Source organism: Cupressus sempervirens, chromosome 4, assembly GCF_028749045.1.
Source record: "Cupressus sempervirens isolate cs-2001-9-10 chromosome 4, ASM2874904v1, whole genome shotgun sequence".
NCBI lineage: Eukaryota > Viridiplantae > Streptophyta > Pinopsida > Cupressales > Cupressaceae > Cupressus > Cupressus sempervirens.
This window is the reverse complement of record NC_143121.1, coordinates 160071458-160085377: the sequence shown is the minus strand read 5'-3', so window position 1 is coordinate 160085377 and position 13920 is coordinate 160071458. Positions and strand designations below refer to the sequence as shown.

The following is a 13920-nucleotide window of genomic DNA, read 5'->3' as shown; positions in this document are numbered from 1 at the left end:
TTGTTAGCATCAGATCAAGGTAGGGTTTGTGAACCATTCTAGAAACACTTTCGGATCTCTGTCTTCTTCGTGCTTGTTGGAAATTGCTTTCTCAAATTTTATTGAATGAATCTTGCTACATTTCTTCTGAATCTTTTGCGATTTGATTTCTTCTGGGAATCGGGATTGAAAAACTATTTAGATAACCTCGTTCTACAATTGAAAGGAATTAGTGTTAAATTGAGATCTGTTCCTTGGATCAAAATAGAAATTAAGAAATTTAAATTTGGAAGGGTTTGTTTTTGGAAATGAAAATCTTAGGATTGAGAATTCAAAGGGTACGATTTATTTTTTCCTATTAGACTGAAGTTTCAATCATGGATTAAATATATATATATATATTTTTTAATATGAACTGGAAGAAGTATTGTGTAAAAATGATACATAATATATATATAGTGTTTGAATTTAATTTTTATTAAATCGTAATAATACTTTAAAAAAATTTAAAATTATATATATTAAGAAGGAGATGGTGTTGATTTTAAAAGAATTTTAATATTTATATTATTTACTAAATTGGGGGAAACATTGTTTAAAGGTTTTTTTTTTAAATTAAAAAAAATAAAAATAAAAATAAATAATAATATATAATAATATGTTGGGGGGGGGGTTTGACCACCCCACCACCTTACCTGGCTGCCGTGCGTGCGCAGGTTGACTGCTGCACGCGGCAGCAGTTAATACTGCTGCCGACGGCAGCAGACAAGCCTGCAGACACGCAGGCAGCCGCACGGCTCTAATATTATGGCCGACGGCTTTTTCAAGCCCTCCAGCGATTTTAAATCGCTCAAATAGATTTAAATTGCATTTTATTATATATATATTAAAGTTGCAATGAATGAAGTATTATTAATATTCATTAATTAATATTTGTTATTTAAGAAATATTATATGTAATAATACGTTTATTTAATATTTATTAGTTTTATTAATTAGTATTAATAAGTATTAATTGTTAAATAATGTTTATTATGAGTTTTTTTTAATTGATTAATAATTAATGAATATTAATTAATTAAATAATTTTTAAGAGTTATAATTAAACATAGAAATTTGGATTATAAATGGTGCTAATTCGAAATTAATGCTAAACATTAACTGATAGATGTTAATCATAATTATTGTTGTAATTATTAACAATTTTATTAAATAGTTTTGTTAATTATTAAGTAATTAATAATTAATAATATATTAATATAATTGTAAATTATAATTAAATTTATTAAAAGATTTAAATTTTAATGATTAATTAAATGTTAATTATCTAGTTATTTTATAAATAACTAATAATTTGCTTTATTAAATTTTGATTTCATTGAAAGGGAGTAATTTTGTATTTTATTTGAACATAGAAAGGGGTTAGTTAAAAAGGGGTAATTGCAAAAACTTAGTTACTTGAAACATACGTTAAACTGGAAACTGGAACCTTACATTTAATTCAACCAAACTATGAAACTGTATTGTTTTGCTTATACTGTTTATGCTTTGAGATTTTGGTGTGGATTAGATGTCGACCAGTCTAGGATGTACACCAGAGGTTTGTGAGTTTTCTGTTATACCATTTATGTGACTGGATGTCATGATATGTCTTGTGATTCAGTTTGAAAATTATAGTTATGAGGTTTACTTAATGAAGCATTTATGTGTACTTGGATGGGAGAACCATCTTGTAATCAGGTTGCCTGTTAAGGAACCGAGTTTGATCTTTATAGGTGTTGTGGTATGGGACACAACTGTGGATTTATGTGCTTAGGAGAGGTTGTCTAGGTACGTGACTTGGGAGTGGCTTGCATAGGGGTCCGGGACCCAAAGTGGTCAGTGCCAGGGTAACCTAATGCAAGTTATGTAATAAGTGATAATCTAGTAATTAAAACTTGTGGGGGGAAAACACACTAAAAAGATAAGTTAGAGATTTTTGATCCACCCATGCCTTGAGTGCTTGTATAGACTAAGGATGGGAATGAGATGAGTGCCTCGTCTTCTTGAGAGGGCTTTCTAGTTTCCATATGTGTGATGTTGAGGGTCCGGGGTTCAAAGTAACCAGTCCAGGGTAACTCAACGCTTGAGGGTCCGAGGTCTTTTAAGAGATCAGTCAAGGGTAACTCAAGCAGCCATGTGATGACACTCCCTAGTATGTAGCCTGAGTCTCCTCTATAGATTTTGTGTACCTCTAGTGGTGTATTTATTGTTGGATGTGTTTATTGTGGTTATTACTTTCATTGAGGATGATTGGTGATTCATGGATGTTGTACTTTTGACATGTGGCTTTTGACTTGAGGTGATTATCTTTCGTTGACTTTATCTTATGATCTTGGTATTTGGTTTATACTTGGTTCATGTATGATGTTTGGTTATGTGGTGTCGGTATTGGATTGAGCGTTCTTACTTTTGGATTATTTTATCTTCTTAAGTAGTATGTGTTACCTTTGAGGTAGTTTTGGCTATTAGGGGTACCTTGCCTAGGAATGTTTTATGTTTGATTAGCCGTATGTGGATCATTCATTATCTTCCCTGCACGGTGGGAGTGGAAGCCTGACTAGGTAACCACGCAGTCGGGAGGTAGTGCCTTCTTACCATTTGGGTTCCCCCTTACATTGCCAACTGTTGGATGTTCGTTGCAGAGGATGTACCTTTATCATTCTTATTTCTTATCTCAGAGACTTCTTTTCTGATGATGTATATATGTTATCATGTATTCTGATTTATTGTATCTATTTTCACATACCCTGCGACATGTGTAGTGGATGTTATTTAGTGGATGTACTTTCATTGTATTAGATATACTTATGCTTTGCTTATGCGATTATGTATCTGTTATTTCTTTGTGATCATGAGACATTGTACTTGGAACTAAAACTAATTAATTTAAAATCATTAAATGTGACTCAACGTAAAGGAACTCTTGAGGAATTGAAACTATATCTGTAATTGATTATGTGTGTTTGATGTGTATGTTCATATTGCTTCCGCATTAATGTTATCTTGATGTTGTTTAAACTTTAAAAAAAAAAAATAGTTCAGTAAACTTTGTAACATATTAGGTTTAATTCTCTTGGGTTCCCGAGCGGGGCGTTACATTGGATTACCTGTTGTGTTCTTAGTTAGTTGAAGCCAACCAAGGGGGCCCACTTGGGAGGTGGAATAGATTTAGGTAGAGTAGATTTGTTTCTTGTAATTTCCTATTTAAGATAGATTTACTGTATTAGTCCTGCAGCATAGTTACTGTGAAAGCTCTTGCAGCACTTGTGGAAAACTGTCATAGTGAATGTTTGAACTGTTAACTAGTTTAGAATTCCCTTTTCTGTAGTTTCTACAGTTCTCTGTTGATAATCCAAGTATGCTTACTGTTCTGTATCAGTAGTATAGGTTCCTTTCATGCATTTTACTTTCCTGCAACATAGGTGTTAAGACTCTTTAAGGAACTTGGTGCACATACTGTGCTGACCCATTTCAAGTCCTACATCCCTGGGTTGACAAGTCAAATGTATTTTCATAGAAGAATAGATAGTTCTCAAGATGGATAGAGTACCCCTTGTTAGAGGAATAGTAGTGCGATTATCTTGATCTATTATGGAAACCTGCAAAGGGCAGTAATCATAAATATAAAATCTGGTTGATTTGTTTATGAACAAAGTGTTGGTGCATAATTCCAACTCCAAAGGCAGAATAGACGTGGCCAATGCAAATGCTGAGACGTGGTCAATGCAAACGCTGATTCACTGTTTTTTAACTACAGCACCGTTTTTAACTCTGAGTTTAGATTGTCATGCATCTTTGATTGCAGCGTATGTAGGGGAAGGTTTGCTATTCAGTTTATATAATTATGATAACTGCTGTAAATGAAATAGAGATTTTTTGTTTTCAATAGCTCTGTTTTCTCTTTTATTTGTGCAATTTGTCTTCTTTCTTCTATCAAGATTCTTCTTTTTATTTTCAGACTTAGCTGAAAATCTTACATGGTATCAGAGCTTAGTTGGCTGGAAGAAGAAGTATTATTTTTGTTGCAGGTATTGCAGATTAGAGCTTGTTTAAAATGAAAAATTTTCATTACATCGGGGGTTGTTAATGTGTTTCTATTTGTAATCATGAACCGAGAAAAAGTTCCATTTTGGAGGAGATCAATGATGTCTAGTATGTATTTTCATCCATCTGTTGTCAAGCTAACCTCAGAAAATTATTTGTCTTGGAAAAAAGGGATAAAGGATCATTGCATTGACCAAGATCTAATGCCCTATCTCCTTGGACACATTTCTGAGCCAAGCGAGTATGAACGGAAAATTGCATGGTTTAATAGTAATGATATTGTCTATGGACTAATATGTTTTACTATTTCAAAGGATATTTTATATCATATAGAGCACACGAAGTGCCCTTTCATTGCTTGGACCATCATCCAGCAATTGTATGGAGACGTTGATTCTTCATCTGAAAGTGATGATTCCTTGGATAACCAAACTTCTATGGGTGATACTAAGATTTCAATTGCCTCATCTTGTATGAACACATCCTTTGTGGATGATCAATTTATTGATGACCTTGGTGCATCTGTTGTTTCTTTAGAGATTAGAGTTGCTTCATCGAAAGCTTCCAATGCTTCTTTGCAACAGGATCATTTGTGTCTTCCAGATCCAGTTCATTGGGATAGATTTCTACTAGACATATCATTTTTGTTTGTAGAATCCCTCATTTTGGATCTAGATGATAGCATTGATTTTATTCATCTTCTCTTTGATGAAGGTGACTCTTCTTTAGTTGTTGTGAGGGAGTCTCCTGGCTCTCTTCTTCCTTCTCTACATAGTCATTCTTCACATATTGATATGAGTTTGGATACATTTACACAACATTTTAAGGAGATCTATTTGCCTTTTGCGGTGAAAAATGTGTCTTTTGATTATGTTCTACAACAGTTTCTAAAAGATTATAGCCATTTCAAGATCTATACAGAGACCATGGAGCAATTGTCAGAAGCATCATACATCTTGAGATTTCTTCCTTCATATTCCTTTTAGGATTGGGGAGACTTCATTCATACATCTTCAGTTATGTTTCTTCCTAAAGGGAAGAATGTTGTTTGAAGATCATGGACCACGTTCTGCACCCAGTTTCGAGTATCTACCATTGACTACACATTGCGGAGGGATCTATCTTCTCTTCCATTTCACTTTCTTGGAGATCTTCTCGAGGTGAAAGAAATTGTAGCATGGTAGTTGTATTACTTTATTAGCAACTATTTTGAGGGGGGGTTTAGTCGCACTGGGTTTTCCCTCTTTCCTCTTTATTTTCCTCAAAATTTTCTTTTCTCCAAAGTTAGAATTAAGGGGGGGTGTTGGTGCATAATTCCAACTCCAACAATAGAATGGACGTGGCCAATGCAAACGCTAAGACATGGTCAACACAAATGCTGATCCACTGTTTTTTAACTGTCAGCATTGTTTTTAACTCTAAGTTTAGATTGTCGTGCATCTTTGACTGCAACATGTGTAGGGGAAGGTTTGCTATTCAATTTATATAATTATGATAACTGTTGTAAACGAAATAGAGATTTTTTGTTTTCAATAGCTCTGTTTTCTCTTTTATTTGTGCAATTTGTCTTCTTTCTTCTATCAAGATTCTTCTTTTTATTTTCAAACTTAGCTGAAAATCTTACAGGAGATCATTGATGTCTAGTATGTATTTTCATCCATCTGTTGTCGAGCTAAGCTCAGAAAATTATCTGTCTTGGGAAAAAGGGATAAAGGATCATTGCATTGAGCAAGATCTAATGCCCTATCTCCTTGGACACATTTCTGAGCCAAGTGAGTATGAACGAAAAATTGCATGGTTTAATAGTAATGATATTGTCTATGGACTAATATGTCTTACTATTTCAGAGGATATTTTATATCATATAGAGCACATAAAGTGCCCTTTCATTGCTTGGACCATTATCTAGCAGTTGTATGGAGACGTTGATTCTTCATCTGAAAGTGATGATTCCTTGGATAACCAGACTTCTATGGGTGATACTAAGATTTCAATTGCCTCATCTTGTGTGAACACATCCTTTGTGGATAATCAGGTTATTGATGACCTTGGTGCTTCTGTTGTTTCTTCAGAGATTAGAGTTGCTTCATCGAAAGCTTTCAATGTTTCTTTGCAACAGGATCATTTGTGTCTTCCGGATCCAGTTCATTGGGATAGACTTCTACTAGACATATCATTTTTGTTTGTAGAATCCCTCATTTTGGATCTAGATGATAGCATTGATTTTATTCATCTTCTCTTTGACGAAGGTGACTCTTCTTTAGTTGTTGTGAGGGAGCCTCCTAGCCCTCTTCTTCCTTTTCTACATAGTCATTCTTCACATATTGATATGAATTTGGATACATTTACACAACATTTTGAGGAGATCTATTTGCCTTTTGCGGTGAAAAATGTGTCTTCTAATTATGTTCTACAATAGTTTCTAGAAGATTATAGCCATTTCAAGATCTATACAGAGACCATGGAGCAATTGTCAGAGGCATCATACATCTTGAGATTTCTTCTTTCATATTCCTTTCAGGATTGGGGAGACTTCATTCATACATCTTCAGTTATGTTTCTTCCTAAAGGGAAGAATGTTGTTTGACGATCATGGACCACCTTCTGCACTCAGTTTCGAGTATCTACCATTGACTACACATCGTGAAGAGATCTATCTTCTCTTCCATTTCACTTTCTTGGAGATCTTCTCGAGGTGAAAGAAATTGTAGCATGGTAGTTGTATTACTTTATTAGCAACTATTTTGAGGGTGGGTTTTATTCCCGCTAGGTTTTCCCTCTTTCCTCTTTATTTTCCTCAAAATTTTCTTTTCTCCAAAGTTAGAATTAAGGGGGTGTGTTGGTGCATAATTCCAACTCCAATGGCAGAATAGATGTGGCCAATGCAAACGCTGAGACATGGTCAATGCAAACGCTGATTCACTGTTTTTTAACTGCCAGCACCGTTTTTAACTCTGAGTTTAGATTGTCACGCATCTTTGACTGGAGCTATGTAGGGGAAGGTTTGCTATTCAGTTTATATAATTATGAGAACTGCTGTAAATGAAATAGAGATTTTTTGTTTTCAATAGCTCTGTTTTCTCTTTTATCTGTGCAATTTGTCTTCTTTCTTCTATCAAGATTCCTCTTTTTATTTTCAGACTTAGCTGAAAATTTTACACAAAGAGCAGCAATATTTTTAGGGCTGAACTCCCTTGACTTTGAGTAAATGTAAATCAAAAACAATAAGTACATTTGAAATCCAAAGCAGGCCAACCCTACTCTACTTTGGCGCCCTTTGTAAAATGCAAAATGAATTAAAACTTAAAAAATCAGCCGACTCCATTATGATATTTACAGTCACCTCTTTTGGTAATGAGACATGAAGGGTATGAATATATGCTAAAGTAGGAGATAAAAGAAGAATAAAAGGAATCAATATCATTCAGATTTAGGGCAGAGCAGCAGAGCAGATTTCTTACGAAGAACCTTAAGAAGATAATACTCTAAGTCGTAAGAGCTACATAAGAAGAGATAGGTCACTAACAAGAACAGCAAATAAAATGCAAGGAGAGACATCAATTAAGGAAGGTCTTATCAGCAAAGAATTTCTGAAGAAAGGCATTAAAGATCAGAAGAGATAAGATTATCAAATACCAAAGTAATTGAGAAAAGAAGCAAATGAACACCACCAGAAGAAGCAAATACATGTACAGCAGAGGCCATCGTGAACATAGCAGAACAACTTATTTGTAATCTCTTAATTGTTGTGGTATGAATAAATAAATATACATATGCTTTTATAGTTATACAAAGATGAGAATACATGAACACTTATATCTGATTATATGTAATTAATGAATTCTTAAACTTAATGCCTACACATTAATCAATATGAAATTTTGCAATCATTGATCATGCTGAGGGAAGAAAGGAATTGCATAAAGGGGGGAACAGTGAAAAATCCCTCACTATTTATGGCACCTCATAGAGATGGTTAAGAACCATGAGGCCAAGGAACCTAAGGTCCTACCCTTGGGGCCTAAGGTAGAGGGTTGATTTTAGGGCACCCCATTGCAGCTCTCCTACTATCGCTACATGGATCAATTATTGAAGTGAACTACAAAGGATCCTCAATCATAAGAAGTGAGAGGTTGACACAATGGAGGAGAACAATGTAAGGTCCTCACTAAGTACATCACCTCATGAGAATGGTTAAGGAACACAAGAAGCCAAAGAGGATAAGGTCTTGCTGTTGGACCTAAGGTAGAGGCTACTGGGGCACCTCATCATGTCATCCAGCACAACTCTTGTTATATTTAATCTCCCATGTAATCATGGAGATTCGATTGTGTAGATTGATATATATTTTCTAAACCTAGAATTCGATGTATTTCATAATTATATATAGATTATTATCTACTCTGATTCAAGTTCCCTAAACAGACCTATCTTACTCTTAATTAAGGATCATATCTCTAACTATATTATGCTCTATATTTCATTTATATCTATGAATTTAGGGCAAAGTACAAGGCGATCCAAGAAAGGGACGTTCGAGGTCATTATCATGACATAGAACAGTTGAACAAGGTACATATACAACAATGTACAAATATACAATAGATTTAGACTCTAAGAGTAAGTTGTTTATGAAGAACACACAAAAAACACAGAGAAGTGGGGGTGAATTGATATTTTAAACTTTTAAAAACATGAAACCATATAAAACATAAGAGAGAACAAACATCAAGACACAAACACCACATTTCACATGGAAAACCCTTTTGAGTAAAAAGCCACGGCATACAATAGCTTTCTTTAACAAAATAGGCACCAACCCAGATTACATAAGTGAGCACTAACTCACTAAGGGCACCAAATCCTAAAGAGCACCAACCCTTCTCAAAACACCAATTCTGATCAGGCAAAGCACCAACTCAATTGCAAAACTATATAAATTTTAGAACATGCACAGCGGTATATAATGACAGCAGCTTTTATTTCATGAATACCTTCACACCAATCTTTTCTTTTTTACACCCAGCTCCTTCAATCCACTCCAACCAAGAAATCACACACAGATTTAAACCTATTGCCTACAAGTCTCAAGTCGATTCTCTACATAATGTCTTCATGGCTTATTGTTGAACACATTTCACACAAGAATGGCAATAGAAATCGAGCACACTGGAAATATTTCTGATGCTATAACTGAATCTCATGATTGATCAGAATTAAACCTTACTACAGTTCTTTGCATTCCGTCACAACCAGAAGTCGCTACATGGTCTCCATATTCACATTCAAGGTATGCACAAATGCACACCAGACCTTTGTCCTATTTCTTCCTCAACCCTCGTCTGTGTATTCACACACAAGGTTGCACACTAATAACTTAGGCAGTGCAAGAATGTTCAAATCCATTAATTTTAATATTTTCTCACGGCCTACCAGAAATTACTCTGGACTCCATAAATGAAAAATTGAACCCAATGTCACAGCAATAATAATTCTGCTCCAGTATAACCCATATAATGATAATGCAAAACAGTTGTTCACAGAGCTATCTCAAACATAAACCATTACTCCAAAACCAAACACCTAGCGAATTTCAAGAATCATTATCGCACACTTCAACACACCGTCCAGCAACAATATCATAAAAAAATGACACTTTCTAAATAGGCTCGGCTGAAGAATTTATCTCTGTTTTCAGAATTCAAAGACGATTCTTAAATGCCAATAGATGTTACAAAGCCGTCAATATAAAGAAGCCCCCCAACTCACAACTTAAGTTGTCGCACCAAACATAAGAGAAATTAAAGAATTGGCTAATCAAAATTAGAAGATCATGCTGGCATTATAATGTAAACGTCCCTCCTGAAGCCACCACAATTAAATTTCATAGAGGTTGGCCCTTTTAAATGTTCAATGGTGACATGGCATATAATCAAACTTGGCACAACCAAGTAGGTGAAGTGGACAAGCAACCAGCACAAACAGGCAACCAGGCAGCTCAAGCACGCAACCAAGTAGCTGTGAAGATCTGATGAATATTCAGCAGCTTGATAAGCATTTAATTCCAATGCTCTATTACTTTAAGTAATCCTCCAAAGTTTGTACAACCATGATCATCAACCGTTGGCATCAAGTACAAAATATTCAACAGCGTATAACTCCATTAGTGTTGTGCTTTATTGACTGAACTTTTGTTCCTTCCATTCAAAGTACGATTCTAATGGGAAGGTTGCAGGATGGCTGGACGGGCAAAGGGAGCAGGGTGGTTAATTCAAGATACTCTCCACTGCAGTAATTGGTTACAACTCATCCTTTGATCATACTGAGAGAGTTGATATTATAAAAATTATTTTTTCAAAGAAAAATAGGTGATTGTGTCAGTGAGGATTTCATGTCTCCTCTTAGCTCGTAAAGGCTCTAATTGCTTAAATCTCCAATGCCTTGAATCATGCATAAACACAGAAGAGTAAGAGAAATGAACATAACTTGTAAATGATTCTGTATTCTTAAAACATTTGATTTTAGCTGGAAAATATCTATAATGCTTGTTATATGCTGCAGTTTTCATATCCCAAAAGCACACTCTTCAATTTCATCTTATGAACATAGAAAGGGGTTTTCATTCTACTTACATTGGGACAAGGTCCCTTTTATTTTTGAGACTGATATCACACTTAAGTTAGAGAAAGAAGTTAGACAGTCTTGACAGCGGTTATGATACCCATTTTATCAAAAATTGGACCAGAAAATGGTTTTTCACACAAAAACTCATGATTTCTGCAAAGCTCATGCCAGAAGATTTATTCCCAAAACAATTCCAATAATCATGTTTTCTGGCAATTATATTGTAAATGAAAATAATATTGGGAAAACTAGAGGCTTTTTGGTTAAAAATTAGGGTTTCTGAGTTTTTTTAATTTCTAGGTCACATTTTTATTTTCCCTAACCCTAAACATTTTTTGGCCAATAAAATCCCTATATTACGAAAAAACCAATTATGTTTGATTTGCCAGTTTATTGCTGAGAAAGATTTTGCTTCTATGAAGTCTAGTCAAGTTGAACCTGCAAACTCCTTATTTCCAATTGCCTGAACATCCGTGGCATTCATAAATAAAGAGCTTCAGATTTATATTTTTTTGAGTAGTTTTGTGATAAGTTAAAATGTCCTTAAGTAAATAATGGTGACATGTGGCTAAGCACAATAGCTTTCCCGAAAAAAAATCCACCAACAAATGGCAGCCCTGTCCATGAGTTATGGTGTAGGGGAACAGCAGTTAGCGTGGCACAAGTTCAAACCCTCCTCACCTTAATCAGAAGTCCCTTAATCCCAAAACAATATGATGTAATAAATATAAAGAAAAAGTGGCATACTCCACGTTGCCTATATTTAATTTGCTGTTACGGCCGTGGGTGCTCCATACCCTCACTCAAGATTTACCATGCAAAGGCATATAATATATACTTCATATGCCACTTATGCATGAGGGCAGAACAAAGCTTGTACTCTTCTTACAAAGCCCCGGGTAAGTTAGATGCCCTGACCATTTTTATCTCCAATAATAATATTTCTTAATGGTGCTCATGTGCTCTTTAGATCCGCTTAGTGATGCATCAATTGCAGGTGTGAACGTTGTTCTAGCCTAGTTTAAGTTTAATTTCACGTTTATCTACCTACCAATTAAGAAAATTATTTTCTGCGAAAATTAACCAAAGCAGGGTATGAAGAAGGCCCACTTACCTGGTGAACCTTGAGCAGCTCCAGAATTCCAAGAACAATATCATTGACATAGCAAAAACCTGAAGCCTCACATTTCTTGGCATGGTGAAGACCCCCGGCCCAATTAATAGCAATATCAGCGTCCTTCCTGTTTAGCTTCACTGCTGCCCCAATCGAGCCCCCTGCAGAAGCCTGGCAGAACCTAAACAGACCGTCAAAAACAGGGCAATCCTCCCCCACACTGAAACTCTTAAATTGCCTGGCGTACTCTTGCTGTATCTGGTTATTCGGTGTTACTGACTCTAGAAAGTTTACATAATCTGCTGAGTGAAATGCTTGCATATCACTGTTTCCTGCAAGGCAAGGCCTGCAGACTTCCATTTTCTGGTGTAGGCCGTAGTGAACGATAAGGTTGTGGGCCATCCTTATTCTATGTGGCTTCATTGGGTGGCCTTGACCATAGTAATAGTTGCCTATGTCTGCGTCATAAAAATATGTGACTCTTCTCTTCTTCCCATCTGGCCCTGTGGCCAGAGAATTGCCACTGTCTCCCATTATCTATATATAAATACAAATAGATCAGAAATTTGCTTATAGATCAAAATAGTAACTCGGATACATTAGAAATTCAAAATCCTCGCTTTGGGTTTAATACACAATGAGAATCCTGACGTGTGTGTCGTGGAAATACAGAAAACATGTATTTCTAAAGAAAAAATCAATATCCGAACGTAGCTGCGAATGAAATTGAAAAACCTCGTACGGGTAATGGCAACTTAGCAGATGAGTAGTAAAGATTGGACCATACAAGGAACGAGAAAACATTTAAATTTAAAAAAGAAAAAATGAAAAAAAATTATAGTTTTCCTGAAATAAGTAACCTGAACTGTTCTTCGATTGAATCCGACTTGATTTCTCAGAGAAGGATCCCTATGGGACCTTCTTTTCGGACAGGATGGATAAATACAGAGTTTAAAGAGGGTGTTATATAGTTACAACATTGAACTACTTCATTTTAGTTGCCCTATTTTATACCTGCCCATAGGCACGTAGCGAGCAACCACGAATGATGTTTTCATTAGGTTATGAATAAATTATGATTCGGTACTTTTTGTAAGGGAAAAAAAATTGCAAAAAGTTATAGCATTTTAATACAAAATTATTATTATTAGTTCCTATTTATTCAATCTAATTTTTAGATTGACTAGAAATTTATATAGAAGTTACAATGTGTATATCTATTTTTCATTTTTTCTTATTTTTATAAATAACATTTTGTGTTCATTCTATTGAGCCATAATATTATTTTTGGTAGGAAGAAAAATCAAATTTCCTTAACAAAAATATACATATTTTTCCAACAACATTAATGCAACAATAATGACATGCATTAATGATAGCTTTATCTTTTCACAATTGTGACAAATTAATTAAAGTTTCTAAAAAGTAATTGTGACATAAATGCATCTCTAATCAATAATAACTAAATCATTTTTCTTACCAAAGATTGTAAATATATCAATCTAGGTTATTTTTTAGTATAAGTTTATTTAAAACCTCACTAAAAAACTAATTATTATATCATTTAAAAATACATTTACTTAATTTTTCCTCCATAATAATTTAAAATTATTTTATTCTAATTTTAAAATTAAATTTTTTATTCTAAATTATATTTAAATTAATTTATAACAAAAGTATATTTCTAAGAATATAATGATTTGATAAATTTTGTTACAAAAAATTTTTATTTAGTTTTTAATGTTTTATTTCTTCTTTTTTAAATATATTTATTAGTTTTACATTGTCTTTTACTTTTGTCAATCATAAAATGCTAACTTTTTTCACACTATGTTTAACTAGCTATTTTTTTCAATCTTGTTTTAAATAACTAATATTATTCTTCAAACTTACTAACTCTTTTGTTGGTTTGGATCAAGTAGTTAACAATTTATATTTTAAAATTTAATATTTGAAATTATATTAGAAAAGGTAAAAATAAATACTTCATTGATTTAACTCAATTTTATATTTGTTATTTAAATATTTCTTAAAATAACATAATCGTTAGTCTTTTTTTATTCTATTCCAACTATCTCTATTCATTGTCCCTATAATAACATATCATTCTCTCTCTT

At 34.0% G+C, this 13920-nt stretch overlaps 1 protein-coding gene across 1 annotated transcript in view; it reads right to left on the bottom strand.

The window, feature by feature from the left end:
* The window catches only part of LOC149560462 (histone deacetylase 6-like), a 58427-nt gene extending 45643 nt beyond the window's left edge, over positions 1-12784 (bottom strand). The window contains exons 1-2 of the mRNA XM_089824692.1: positions 12664-12784; positions 11804-12340 (exon numbers count right to left, since the gene is read on the bottom strand). Coding sequence (XP_089680818.1) covers positions 11804-12337 — 534 coding nt within the window. The 5' untranslated portion in view covers positions 12338-12340; positions 12664-12784. The remainder of the gene's footprint in view (positions 1-11803; positions 12341-12663) is intronic.
* Between the last annotated feature and the right edge of the window lie 1136 nt (positions 12785-13920).